The sequence below is a fragment of the Heloderma suspectum genome, chromosome 2 (genome assembly GCF_057233095.1).
Source record: "Heloderma suspectum isolate Gila_16-S chromosome 2, 16-S_ref, whole genome shotgun sequence".
Classification (NCBI taxonomy): Eukaryota; Metazoa; Chordata; class Lepidosauria; order Squamata; family Helodermatidae; genus Heloderma; species Heloderma suspectum.
Window position 1 is genome coordinate 215,496,431 of NC_139459.1, and position 12,001 is coordinate 215,508,431.

At 49.1% G+C, this 12,001-nt stretch overlaps 2 protein-coding genes across 6 annotated transcripts in view; one reads left to right on the forward strand and one right to left on the reverse strand.

Annotated features, from left to right (window-relative positions):
- The window catches only part of GCGR (glucagon receptor), a 56,929-nt gene that overhangs the window by 36,702 nt on the left and 8,226 nt on the right, over positions 1 to 12,001 (forward strand). For all 3 annotated transcript variants that reach the window (XM_084837804.1, XM_084837805.1, XM_084837806.1), the window contains 7 exons: positions 3,157 to 3,292; positions 3,395 to 3,491; positions 4,794 to 4,901; positions 5,339 to 5,457; positions 5,604 to 5,710; positions 7,127 to 7,280; positions 8,295 to 8,454. In XM_084837804.1, coding sequence (XP_084693930.1) covers positions 3,239 to 3,292; positions 3,395 to 3,491; positions 4,794 to 4,901; positions 5,339 to 5,457; positions 5,604 to 5,710; positions 7,127 to 7,280; positions 8,295 to 8,454 — 799 coding nt within the window. In that variant the 5' untranslated portion in view covers positions 3,157 to 3,238. The remainder of the gene's footprint in view (positions 1 to 3,156; positions 3,293 to 3,394; positions 3,492 to 4,793; positions 4,902 to 5,338; positions 5,458 to 5,603; positions 5,711 to 7,126; positions 7,281 to 8,294; positions 8,455 to 12,001) is intronic.
- MCRIP1 (MAPK regulated corepressor interacting protein 1) overlaps positions 1 to 12,001 on the reverse strand; it is a 91,026-nt gene that overhangs the window by 34,633 nt on the left and 44,392 nt on the right. The gene's annotated exons all lie outside the window — the stretch shown is intronic.

Below are 12,001 nucleotides of genomic sequence, written 5' to 3' on the forward strand. Positions count from 1 at the left end.
TTCTGAACCATCTTCATAGAGTGCATTGCAGTAATCTAACTTGGAGGTTACCAGAACATAGACGACTGAAGCTAGGTTATCCCTATTCAGATAGGGGTGTGGCTGGGCCACCAACCAAAGTTGGTACAAGGTCCTCCATGCCACTGAGGCAACCTGAGCCTCAAGTGACAAAGATGGTTCCAGGAGGACCCACAAGCTATGGACCTGCTCCTTCAGGGGGAGTGCCACCCCATCCAGAACAGGTTGAGCACCCTCCATCTGGTCAGGAGAACTACCCACTAACAACACCTGGATTGAGCTTCAGTTTATTAGCCTTCATCCAGTCCATTGTCGCAGCCAGGCACTGATCTAGCACATGCTCTATCCTTACTGCTCAATGGTCTGGAAAGGCTGAAGTTGCCTCCTGTCTAAAGAGGGTCCCCTGTCAGCCCACTGTGACCTGGGAAAACATGGCTTCTAACGCTGTGTCCGTGAGATAACTTTTTTCGTCGTCTAGGAGAGAACCTTTTGCTGTTCTCCAGTGAGTACTACAGACAATGGTGCAGCTGGGTAATTTTAGACCCTAGATGTAATGGTCTTATTCTTCCCCCGCCCCCTCTTTAGGTGGCCATGTACATTACTTCAGTTGTGAAGCACACAACAAAATATTCCTCTTCTCTTCTCTCCTCCCCCTCCACTTTTCCATGCCTTACAATGGCTTCTACTTTCCTGATATGTTAGAGAGAAAAATTTGCCAGCCCTGATTTAAAAGAAAAGAAATACTTTGAGCATGTTCAGCTGTGCATTTTAGATCCCCTTAAATATAGCACCATTATGACTACAGGGATTCAGTGGAGTCTGCTTCTGCTGCCCTGATACCCTCATCACTTGACACTCTCTCCAGGTGGTCATTTTGGGGGCGGCCTTGCCTGCGGGGCCCTGGACTTTGGCCCCAAGGTCAAGCCCTAGCTGCACCACAGACTGCAGAATGTGCCAAGTGGATCATGAGGGGTCGTTCCCTTTAGGGCAGTGGTGGGCAGACTTCAGGCTTCTGGGCTCTACCTCATTTGTTTTTACTAGAACCTCACGGCCCACCAAAACAGTGGCTCGGGAGTGAGACAGACATACACCTAGTAGAATTAAGGAACAGGGTACTTCTGAGCACATGGCTCAGACCAAAAATTTGTTTTCAATTTTTCAAAACTGAGCTTTCAGTCCTTTTACACAAAAATCCATTCCTGGTCTCCCGCCCCCCCCCCCCCCCGAACAAACTTTTAAAATGTTAGCAGCCTAATTTAGGGAGAGGTTTCAGGGCAGGGGGATGAGAAACCCACCTTTGCAGCTTAATGGCAAATCACAGAGAGATCTACTGGTAGATCCCATGCTACCTGCTGCCCAAACCTGCTCTAGGGCACAACACATAAATGCTGGCATTCCAGGCCAAGTGGATTTTTTTCACGGGGTGCTGGAAGAGCACTCTCCTAATCTCAGCAGAATTCTGGCAATATCTGATGCCAAAGGCTTGGCCCATTGTTCCAAGGCACGCAGCAAGAATAGCTTGATTGTCAGGAGTACTGCGCTCCCATTCAGGAGCCCTTTAACCAGATTAGAGGGGGATTGAAGGAATTAGCTCTGGTGTGCATCGGAGTGTACCCTGGACAGGTTGCAAACACAGGGGCATTGCCCAACTGCCCACGGGAACACAGCCTCCCTTTTGGGCCAAGGAGTCAACATCTGGACACATGGGGCCCTTTGTCGGCAAGAGGATGGGGTGGGGGTTGTGGGCTTAGGAGACAACACCATCCCTGGGCTCATCCAAAGCCAGGAGATCCCTGGAGGGCGTTAACGATTAACAGCCTGGCTGGCCTTAGCTGGGCACTGCCCCCGGGAGCTGTGAACAGGCCAGAGGCAGCCCTGGTGCATTCTCACATGTCCCTCCCCCTTTGAAATGTTTTCCTAGGCAGGGACTGGGGAGGGAGAACAGAAGCTGACTCTGGATCAGGAAAGGAGTGTCCCTGATGGCACCAAGTACAGGCTGTGTCAGTGCGATGGAATGTACAAGCCAGCGTCCACATGCAGAGCAGGACTCTAGGCACCAGGGCAGGCGTCCTCTGCACGCCCTGCCTCCACAGCCCCTCTTTACTAATGTTCCGAGGAAGGCACCCTTCCCCTCCTTCCCTCACACACTGCTGCCTGCTACTGTCATTGCCACATGCAGGTCTTTTGGCCCCTGATGGCATTCTGCACACTGCACAACTGTGCTGCCCTCTGCTGGATTCCCCCAATGGCATTACTTCCGCACCCCTGGCCCAATGCCATCGTTCTTCTGGCTTATTCCCAATGTTCTTTGCTTCCTACACCCTCCATGCACACACACACACAGTACCCAGCTGCCTCCCCATCCAGAGTATGGCATGTTCTTCAAGCTGCCCGGCACGGCTAGTCTGCCCATTGATATCACCGGCAAGAGGTGTCCCAGGGGAATCAGAGGACCCAAGCTAGCCCCAAAGGCATCCAGGTTTCACCAGGCAAGTTGTGGGGATGTGCTGTTTAGCCCAGCGTAGCAAAGAACGCATTTCTCTCTTTTCCTGTGTACTGTTGCATTTGGTCTCACACGCTGCTCACCAGCACCTGCGGCAAACGTAGGCTAGCAAACCAGCAGGGGTGTGGAAGTCTCAGACTGTCCTGGTGTTCGGAGGAGATGAGCAAGAAAAGAAGAGGCCCTGTGCTGCCTCATAGTGGATCATGTCTCACTGGGCACTTGGCAGGGAGCCAAATCCAGCCCTGAAATAGCTGCCCCCAAAACAGGCTCTGGTTACAGTGTCTGGCATCTGAAACAGCCCCCTAGATTGGGCGTCATCGACTTCCTCGGCTCCAGCAAGGGTCCGAGAGACTCCAGCACCAACCAGAGACAGGGTCAAAGCACCAACAGACACCAAGCACCTGATCTGGGTGAAGGGTGCAGCGGCCATATTAACTTCTCATTGGTCCCTGTCAGTCCATCATCTGCTGGCACCAAACAGCCTGTCTGGATGTAGCCCAGCAAACCCTATCTCAGCCTGCGTCATCAACCCTGGAGATGGGAGGGTGCAGTAGCTTAGAGTTTGCAGAACAGCAGCGAGGGGCTTGCAAGCACAAGTGGCCCCAATCTCTCCCCCCTCCTCTTATTCCTTGCAGCATTCCTGCTCAACCAGGACATTCTATAGGAAGCCAGCAGCTCTGGGAGCATCCCAATGTGGTTTCACAGCCCTTCAGAGGGATGTCCCAGTCACGCCTTCTCAGTATCCTGCTGGCGTTGGTACTGTGCCTCCAGGTAAGGGCCTTGTTCCCCTGCTCCGTTCCCACCCCTCCAGCCCTGGTCTGATACACACACATATATCAGACCAGTCCTCTCCTCTGCTGCCTTTTTCCTCAGGGACCCTCAGCCCAGAACACGGACAATGTCTTTGAGAGCTGGAAGGCCTATAGCGAAGAGTGCCACCACAACATGAGCCTCTTGCCACCCCCTACTGGTGAGGCAGCACCCCCTGGAGGTGGGGTATTGGCTGTAGCACGTTGGATAAGGGAGGGGTATTTGCAGCTTTGAAGAGGGATGGCAGGGTTGGCCCTACCGTTAAGTAGATTGAGGTGGTCCCCTCAGACAGATGATTTGGAGGTGTCATAAAAGGGTGGCAAACTGTTCATTATTTAATGTATTATTATTGTATTTTTTTACTGTCAGAGAGGGGAAGAGGCTCTTGTGGGATTTTTGCTTCAGGCACCTTGATGGGGGGGGGGCAGGGAGGGCACCATTTGCTGCTCCAGCCTCCACCTCAGGCAGCAAAATTTATTGGGCCAGCCAAGACATTTAAAAGTGCAGCCTAGTCAGTTTTTCCACCATGTTGTTTTTCTTGCCCATTTGTTTGTTTAAGCTCAATCTCCTTCCTAGGCAATGGGAAGCTTATACTGGGACCATAATGCATTTGTGCATGCCAATGGCTGTGGCAACGGGACAAGAATTTGGGGAGCTTGAAGGAGTAAAGGAGCTACCTGCAGCACTGGCTGCCTTGGTTAAGGATGTGGCATAAATCAGCATATGCAGATGAGCAGTGGCCATTTTCTTTTCCTTGAGAAGTGATACTAAAAAATCATTTCAGGGCAGTGGATCCCAAAGGATGGATTGAGGCAGGATGCAGGGGAGAGGTTGGATCGCTACTGGTGATGTAGTGGAACTAGGGCTCACAGGGCTGAAGTACCGGGACAGTTTGATTAGCAGGGACAATGAGGTCATCTCCCATTCCCCTCGGGCTTCCCTATTCCTTCTGAGCATGTGCAGTCCTGACAGTAGCTGTGGGGAAATGGATGTCCCAAGCAGCAATATATTGTTGTGAGCTATTCCTGTTGTAATGCAACACATTTTGGGGTGGCTTGGTCTTGAATGGGCACTTAAGACCCATTAGCTTCACAGAAGGCATATATAATACACACATGCACAGACCAATACAGCTGCCTGCATTTTTGGACTCTCCTTGAGGGCACGGCTATGGGGACTGACATGATTCAAAATTTTCCACAGTACCACTGATTACTAGGCAGTTGTATGTGCATGTATGTGGAACAGGGCAGGATCTACAAATGTGTTCCACGAACAAATTCTGCTGGCTGGTCCCTTGATAAAACATTTGAGGGCCACTAACTCGGGGCAAGTGTCCCAGTTATGGAAAGAGTGAAAATTGTAGGGAATAAGGCAGTACAATCCCTCCCCCCCTCTCTCACACATAGATGCAACCTGGTGTTCCCACCACCATCACATATGCATATCTTCTCTTCCACAGAGCTAGTCTGCAACCGAACCTTTGACAGGTTTTCATGCTGGCCTGATGCACAACCCAACAGCACTGTCAATGTGTCCTGCCCCTGGTTCCTGCCCTGGTATGACCAAGGTATGTGCACTGAAGGGAGAAGAAGACTGGAGTGGGATCATGCCCTTAGCAGGGGGAATAGGAAGAAAGTGTCCAGATAAGGTTCTAGCAGTACAAGGGGAAATAGTGAAAGAGAGGGATAAAGGAGGCTCAGGCTGATATGCTGGAGAGGGATGGGGAGGGGAGCTCAGGAGTCCAGAGAGCTGGGATGTGGGGTAGGCACAGAGATGCAACAACAAATGGTCAAGGGTCAGAGCAAGCATGGCTACTACATGGAGTAGGGCAGGGGTGGGCAGAAAGTAGATAATCAGATGTTTTGGACTTCAACTCCCAGGATCTCTACTGGGCATGTTGGAAGGAGCTTCTTGGAGTTGAAGTCCAAATCATCTGGAGATCTACCTTCTGCCCACCCCTGGAGTAGGATACAGTTATCCTAATTATCCTTTTTCTGCCTGCAGTGAAGAATGGCTATGTATTCAGGAATTGTAGCCCAGATGGGCAGTGGATAACCACTCCTGAAGGAATGACACGTGATTCCAGTCAATGTGTGATGGACAATAATACCATCTTAGAGCAGGTGAGCACAAAGGTCTAAATGAGTTCTGGGGGGCCCACCCTGCCTCTATTTATATATGCAAAGGGACCCCTGACAGCAGACATGACCAGGATTAGCCCAGTCCCTCTTAGGTCTCAAATTCCCACTTTTCCTCTTTCTCTTTCCAGGAGAAGTTTGCTAGGATCTATGATACCTTCAAGGTGATGTACACGGTCGGCTACTCATTGTCCCTCTGCGCCCTGCTCCTTGCCTTGTCCATACTGCTAGGCTTCAGGTGCCTTGGGGATTGGACTGGGAGCAGTGGTGGGGTATGATTGTTGTTGGGGGTGGTGCATGAAGCGGGAAATGGGATGATTTTGAAGGAAGTGGGATGATTTCAAAGTGAGAAAAAAGGTAGTGGCATGGTTAGGCCAGATTCAGAGATGTCCACCTAAAAAGAAGTGGGATAGTTATAGGTCCACCTGAAAAGATGTGGGATGGCATCCTACCCTTGTCTTTTCTACATGAGGCTGTTAATCTGTGGCATCTACTTTCAGTTTCATTGCAGAATTGAAATCTGAGCACTACATGCGGAACATTTCCTTTTCTGCTACATAACCTCTAGCTGGCTCTGTGGTACAGCGGAATAGCGCAAATACACAAGTAGAAACAGGGTTTTCTTTCCGCTATCAGAAATAATACCGTTTCCCCTGCTCTAAAAAAAACTCACAGAAAGTGCAGTTTACAAACAGAAGTGAAACTGGATGGTCACAATGTTGTCCAAAGAACCTGTAAACAACCAGGAGTAGGGAATGACAAGTGCACAATAAATACCTCATGTAAGAAAAGCTCCCTATCACATCCCACTTTGAGCACTGGTTGGGGAGAGATGCAAGAGCACTTACCTTCCACACTGGAGACAGTGAGAGGGATAAACTATCTGCACTGTAGTTGTTTTTTTGGTTTGTTTTTTTGTCAGCTTTTTTGGACAGACATGAGGTGAATTTATTCAACTGAATCATTACTATTTTTTACCACAAGATGATGATTTTATTTTGTAGTTGGTCTATGGGGGAGATCCATGTGGACCCCAAATCATATGACAGGTTCAGCAGGGGTACACATCACGATCATGGGTATAAATTAATTTAGCTATCTTAAAAAAGTGTAAGATCAGGAATGTCATGGATCTCTGCCATGAGACGACTGATAAAAGTTATCCCCATGGTAGAAAAAACAGCCATGTCAGAATGCCACTAAGAAGTGGGAAGTATGGGTTGTATCCAGTGTCTTAAGTCCCATTGGTTTCAGTGGGTCTACTCCAAGCAGGACGAACATAAAATACAACCGTGTGTAATTGTGTGTCTGTGCTGAGAACATGTGTCTTGATGGGTGCACAAGTAGTTAGTGGAAGGAAGTGAAGATAGGTCCATTAATGAGGGGCCCTCATGACCAGCTTTGAGCCCACAGGTGCTTCAAATCACATTGAGGACTTATGGGGAGAAGAAAGCATGATGCATGTGAGTGTAAGGAGCACAGTGGGGAACACGGGGGCAGGGAGGAGTGAGCTGGGGGCTGGAATGGGTTGGTGCAGTGGAGTGAAGCCTGGGATCAGGGTGCAAGGATTGGGAGGAGGGTCTTGGGAAGGGGGCACTACAAGATGGTGCCACCGTGCAGGACAGGCCTTGTTGACAAGCTCCCTACTCTCCAGCAAGCTGCACTGTATGCGCAACTACATCCACATGAACCTCTTCGCCTCCTTCATCCTGAGGTGCATCTCAGTGCTTGTCATCGACTTACTGCTCAAGACCCGCTTCAGTGAAAAGATTGACGACTACCATATGGGTCTCTGGCTGACAGACGAGGTGACACAACCACTCCCAGCTCTCCCTTTTACACTTGGTTTATTCTAATTTCCTTTGGTCCCTTTCCCCCTCCATATCATAAGGCAGGGCACTTCAATTGACTTCCCTGCCTCCCCACTTATATGCAAATACATATGGTAACCCATTGATCCTTGGCCACACTACTCTGCAGTTATACACCGGGCCAACCTTAGCTGTTGTCACAGGAGCCAGCAAAAATGCTTAGGATGTTGTTGCAGAGCTTTCGTAAGGCTTAAGTCAGCTTTTGGTTAAACCAATCCATAATGTAAATGTAAAACCTACATCAACATCCCTCCATTGGCCATGCCAGCTGGGAATGATGGGCGTTGCTGTTCAACACATCTGGAGAGCACCAGTTTGGGGGAGGCTGATCTACACTGCTGACAACATTCGTGCAGTTACTCTGCTGCATCCTATCCTGAGTTAATAACATTCACGCACACAAAGAGCACAAGACAGGCTGGCAGCATTTCGTGTATGAAACTGCTCTGAGGCTGGTCCCCGTAGTTGATTTAGGGACTATGCACTGGTTCAAATTAAGCCATGCCACCATCGTTCCACAAAAGCACCTTCTGCAAACCTCCAATGGTTCCGTACTCACATTCACTAATGCGCATGGGTCCAGCAGTGTAGTGTCTGCTCCCATCAAACCTTTTGAATCAGCTGTGATTCAAAACATGATCAAAGCCATTGGGGCACTGTCAATAGCAGACTGAGACCACTGAAAGTCGCAAAAGATGTTTTCTACCCTCCCCCCCCCCACCGATGCTGCACTGCTGCTTAGGCCTGAAGCTCCTACACCAGGAGCTTTAATTTAGAAAGCACGAGCCACAAAGCAATGGGGGTGGCAAGGGGCTGCCCCCAGGAACCTGCTACCCATAGCAACAGGTTCACAGCCTTTCATGTTAAATGCTGGCCGACATATTGGGGGCTTCTTGCTGAAAGCTCCCAGGCTTCATTGTCCTTCCCAATGACTTCTCTTCATTCCCCCAGGCGGCGGCAGGGTGCCGGGCAGCCAGCATCTTCATGCAGTACAGCATTGTGGCCAACTACTGCTGGCTGCTGGTGGAAGGGATCTATCTGCACAACTTGCTTGTGTTGGCTGTCTTCTCTGAACGTAGCTACTTCACCCTCTACCTCTGTATTGGCTGGGGTGAGTATATGACTGCCGGGGCATATAGGATGAATAGGGTGAGCGATGGAGCGTCGGCGGTCCTTTTCACTGGAGCAGAAGCAGGGAGAGAGCTTCAGCAAGGCTGACACAGACGGGGAGGAAACAGAAGGAAGGGCACAGTGCTAGCAGGGCAGGGAATAGTGCAGATGTGCCACCACCTGTTGTGGGGATAGAGGATATGACTTTGTCTCTGAACCATGGGATGGGGAGAGTGTTACATGCGGGGTTAGGAGGAGGATAACATTCGGAGGGTTGCTCCTGCTCACAGAAGGGACTGTGAGCTAGCGGAGGTTCCCGCTGGAGCAATTTTTTGCCAAATCCCCCTTCCCCTTGTAGCCCTCCACACCACCTCCCACATTGTTCAGGAGGGTCCCTCAACCCACCGGAGAAATTTTTCAGGGGAAATGGGGGGAGCAGCAGGAAAAAGGAGGAACTGCTGAATATTTAACGCCACCCCTGGACAGGAGCATTCCGTAAGTGGAGTTCCGCTCACAGGAACCCTGGGCCCAAGTCTGAATATATATCTATATATGATCATTCAACACTGTCCCATTTTATCTGTAGCTCACTCCTCCAGGTAACAAAGGTGCTGACACTTCCCTGCTCCATTTAGGGAAGACTGGAAGCCTCCACAAGTGTTCCAAATGAATGGGCATGTCCCTTGATCAATGGTTTTCTGCCCCAAGTTCTTCCAGACTCGTCAGCCTTCCCCAACCTGGCATCCTCCAGATGTGTTGGGCTACAACCCCCCATAATTCCCCAGACAGCATGGTCATTGGAGATGCTGGCTGAGGATGATGGGGGGTATAGTCCAACACATCTGGAAGGTGCCTGCTTGGGGAATGTTGCCTAAGTGCTCCGTTATCTGGTGTCTTTCTGAGTCACTTTGGTGTATGGTTTCACTGGAATCTTGTCCGGTCAAATTTTGCAATGATTCCAGATTGGCCAGGATTTTTTTTTAAAAAGTATGTTGTGAGAGAGGAGTGGGGAGGCTACAGAAGGGCAGTAGGTGAGGACGAGGAGGAGGGTGTGTGTCTTGGGCTGGGTGAGGGGAGGGGGTGTTGTGGAGCAGTACCACAGAGGAGGGGCCAGGCATGAGAAATGGGCCAGGAATGACTGGGATTTGGTGAGGTCAGAGTCCAGGCTCCCCACCTTCCTGTTTCTTTCCTCCAAAAAGAGAAATCCAAGAGATGCCCTTCGTCCTTGGGGTTGAACATTAAATTTGTTCCAGCCTTTGTGAACACCCCAGCAACATGCTAAAGAGCTGCCTCCGTGCTTTCTGACAGTGAGTGGCGAAGGGCCAAGCTACTGTTTGCATGACACACCGGTGGTTAATAAGCCATGGTGGTTTGTTAACCATCCTATGTGTGCCAGCCTGATTTGCATAATTACCCTCACTGAGTGCAGCTTCTTGTGTCGTCTGAACCCAGTGAGGGTGGCTTGTTGGGGTGGTTAACAAAACATCCAGAACCTACAGCCTGTTGTAGGGTTGTGGGGTGGTTTGTTAACCACTCCAACAGGCCACCCTTGCCTGGTTCGGATGACACGAGAAGCCGCAGTGGAGGCTTGAACAGGCAACCTGGCGCCACAGTGGGCTGTGGTGATCGTGTGAACCAGATCATTATGAGGGATGATGCATGGCTGTCACCAAGAGCAGCAGCAACACAGCATGTTCTCTTCATGTCTTCCTGGAAACAAAGGAAATAAAGGAAGATGCATGATATGATGTCATTCTGCTCAGGGTTTGCCCACCCTAGGGATGGGTGAACCAGCCTTCTGTGCCACTTTCGCATGCATTCACCCACAGAACACACATTCCATCCTGTTTCCTCATTAATCTGTGATGGGGTAGGGAATCCACATTGTTTTAAAAAATCACATTTAAATACATATTTCAATACCTATTTCTAAACATAGTTTCTATCAAAGTATGATTTCTAAATGTAACTTGTCTCAAAATACACAATTCGAACAGTGCATGTCTGTGCAACAATCCTATGCATGTCTACTCATAGGTAAGCCCCACTGAGTTCAGTAAGACTTACTGTCAGGTAAGTATATAACTGCAGTCTAAATGTACCAATTTCTCTCAAAATATGTATTTTTAAATGTATTCTGAGACATTTGTTTGAGCCAAGAACCACATGAGAATATTCAGGAAGTGCAAAAGCCAGTGGATAATTAAGTTCCAATCCACATATTAATGCAGAAGAGTGGATCAGATCAGTTCCTATTGGAATTCCTAAATTCTTTCTCACGCATCCCTAGCCCAATCCTTCTACTGAACTAGTTTCTACTTGCAGCAGGGCTAGAGACATTTTGAGTGCAACGACACCATCCCATGGATCTTCTTTTACTAAACGTTACTGGGGAGACAAGGGAAGGAGATACTGCTGTACTTGGCAGCAGCCACTGCCACACATCCCTCATGCCTAGTAAAGTTTGGCCCTAAGGGCAAGCAACTCCACGTGGGCCGGTGCATTGTATTGTAGCTAAGGCCATGTGCAGATCATGGTTTTTGAGAGAGTTGGAGTCATTTGTAGCCTGCAATCTTCATTTTTTCCCCTGTGGACTCAGGTCAGATTTTTGAAGCGCTACAAAAACAAGCTGCAATATATTTGGAGCAGAGAACAGTGGAACAGGAGACAATAATGCCTGTGCTGTGACTGGCGATGGCTCTCACATACCACCTTCTAACCTATGAAAAGCTAGTCTGCACACAGCCTTAGCACTGTGATGCCTGCTCTCCCTTCTTATCTATCTTAAAGCATGTTTAGTCAGTAATTAATTAATTAATTAATTAATTGCATTTCTATACTGCCCAATAGCCAAAGCTCTCTGGATGGTTTTCACAACACAACATGATTTTTTCTAGTTTTATTTCAAATGTTTCCTAATAAATAATTATACATTGAATCATCCAAGTCTTGCCTGGGAATTCAACTGAGGCGCATGTGATGGGCAGAGCAGGGGGCATTGGAAGGTCTCATTGTTCACAGAGCCTAGGAGAGGGGGCCAGATTGGGACCCTGGCATGGGAGTAAAGGGGGCTTTAACTCTTTGCTATCCACTGAGGTCCTGATCTGGATGGTGGAGCAGGGGCATGTCTGCTATTCGCATTGCGGAACAGAGCTTCCAATGGAGCAAATGGGAGCTTTTATTTCAGTGCAAATATCAGGCAGGAGGCGGGGAACAATCTGGATCAAGATCACAGTGAGGGGCAAAAGGCTAATCCAGGGATCCTACACCTGCAATTTACTTTTGAAATGCTAACGATGCAATTACCAATTTCAGGTTTGGCATCTTTCATACTTTGGCCCACAGACTTGTCAGCTTCGAGTGCATGTCTTCGGATGCTTCAGATTGTCCTGTTCATCAAGAGCAGCCTTCTCCAACCTATATACTCTGGCACATCCAGAGGCCACCAGGTTGGGGAAGACTGACCTAGAAACTGCATAATACCTCTCCACACACGCACACACACAAACACACACACTGACTGCAGACAGGTTTAAGGACCCCTTGAC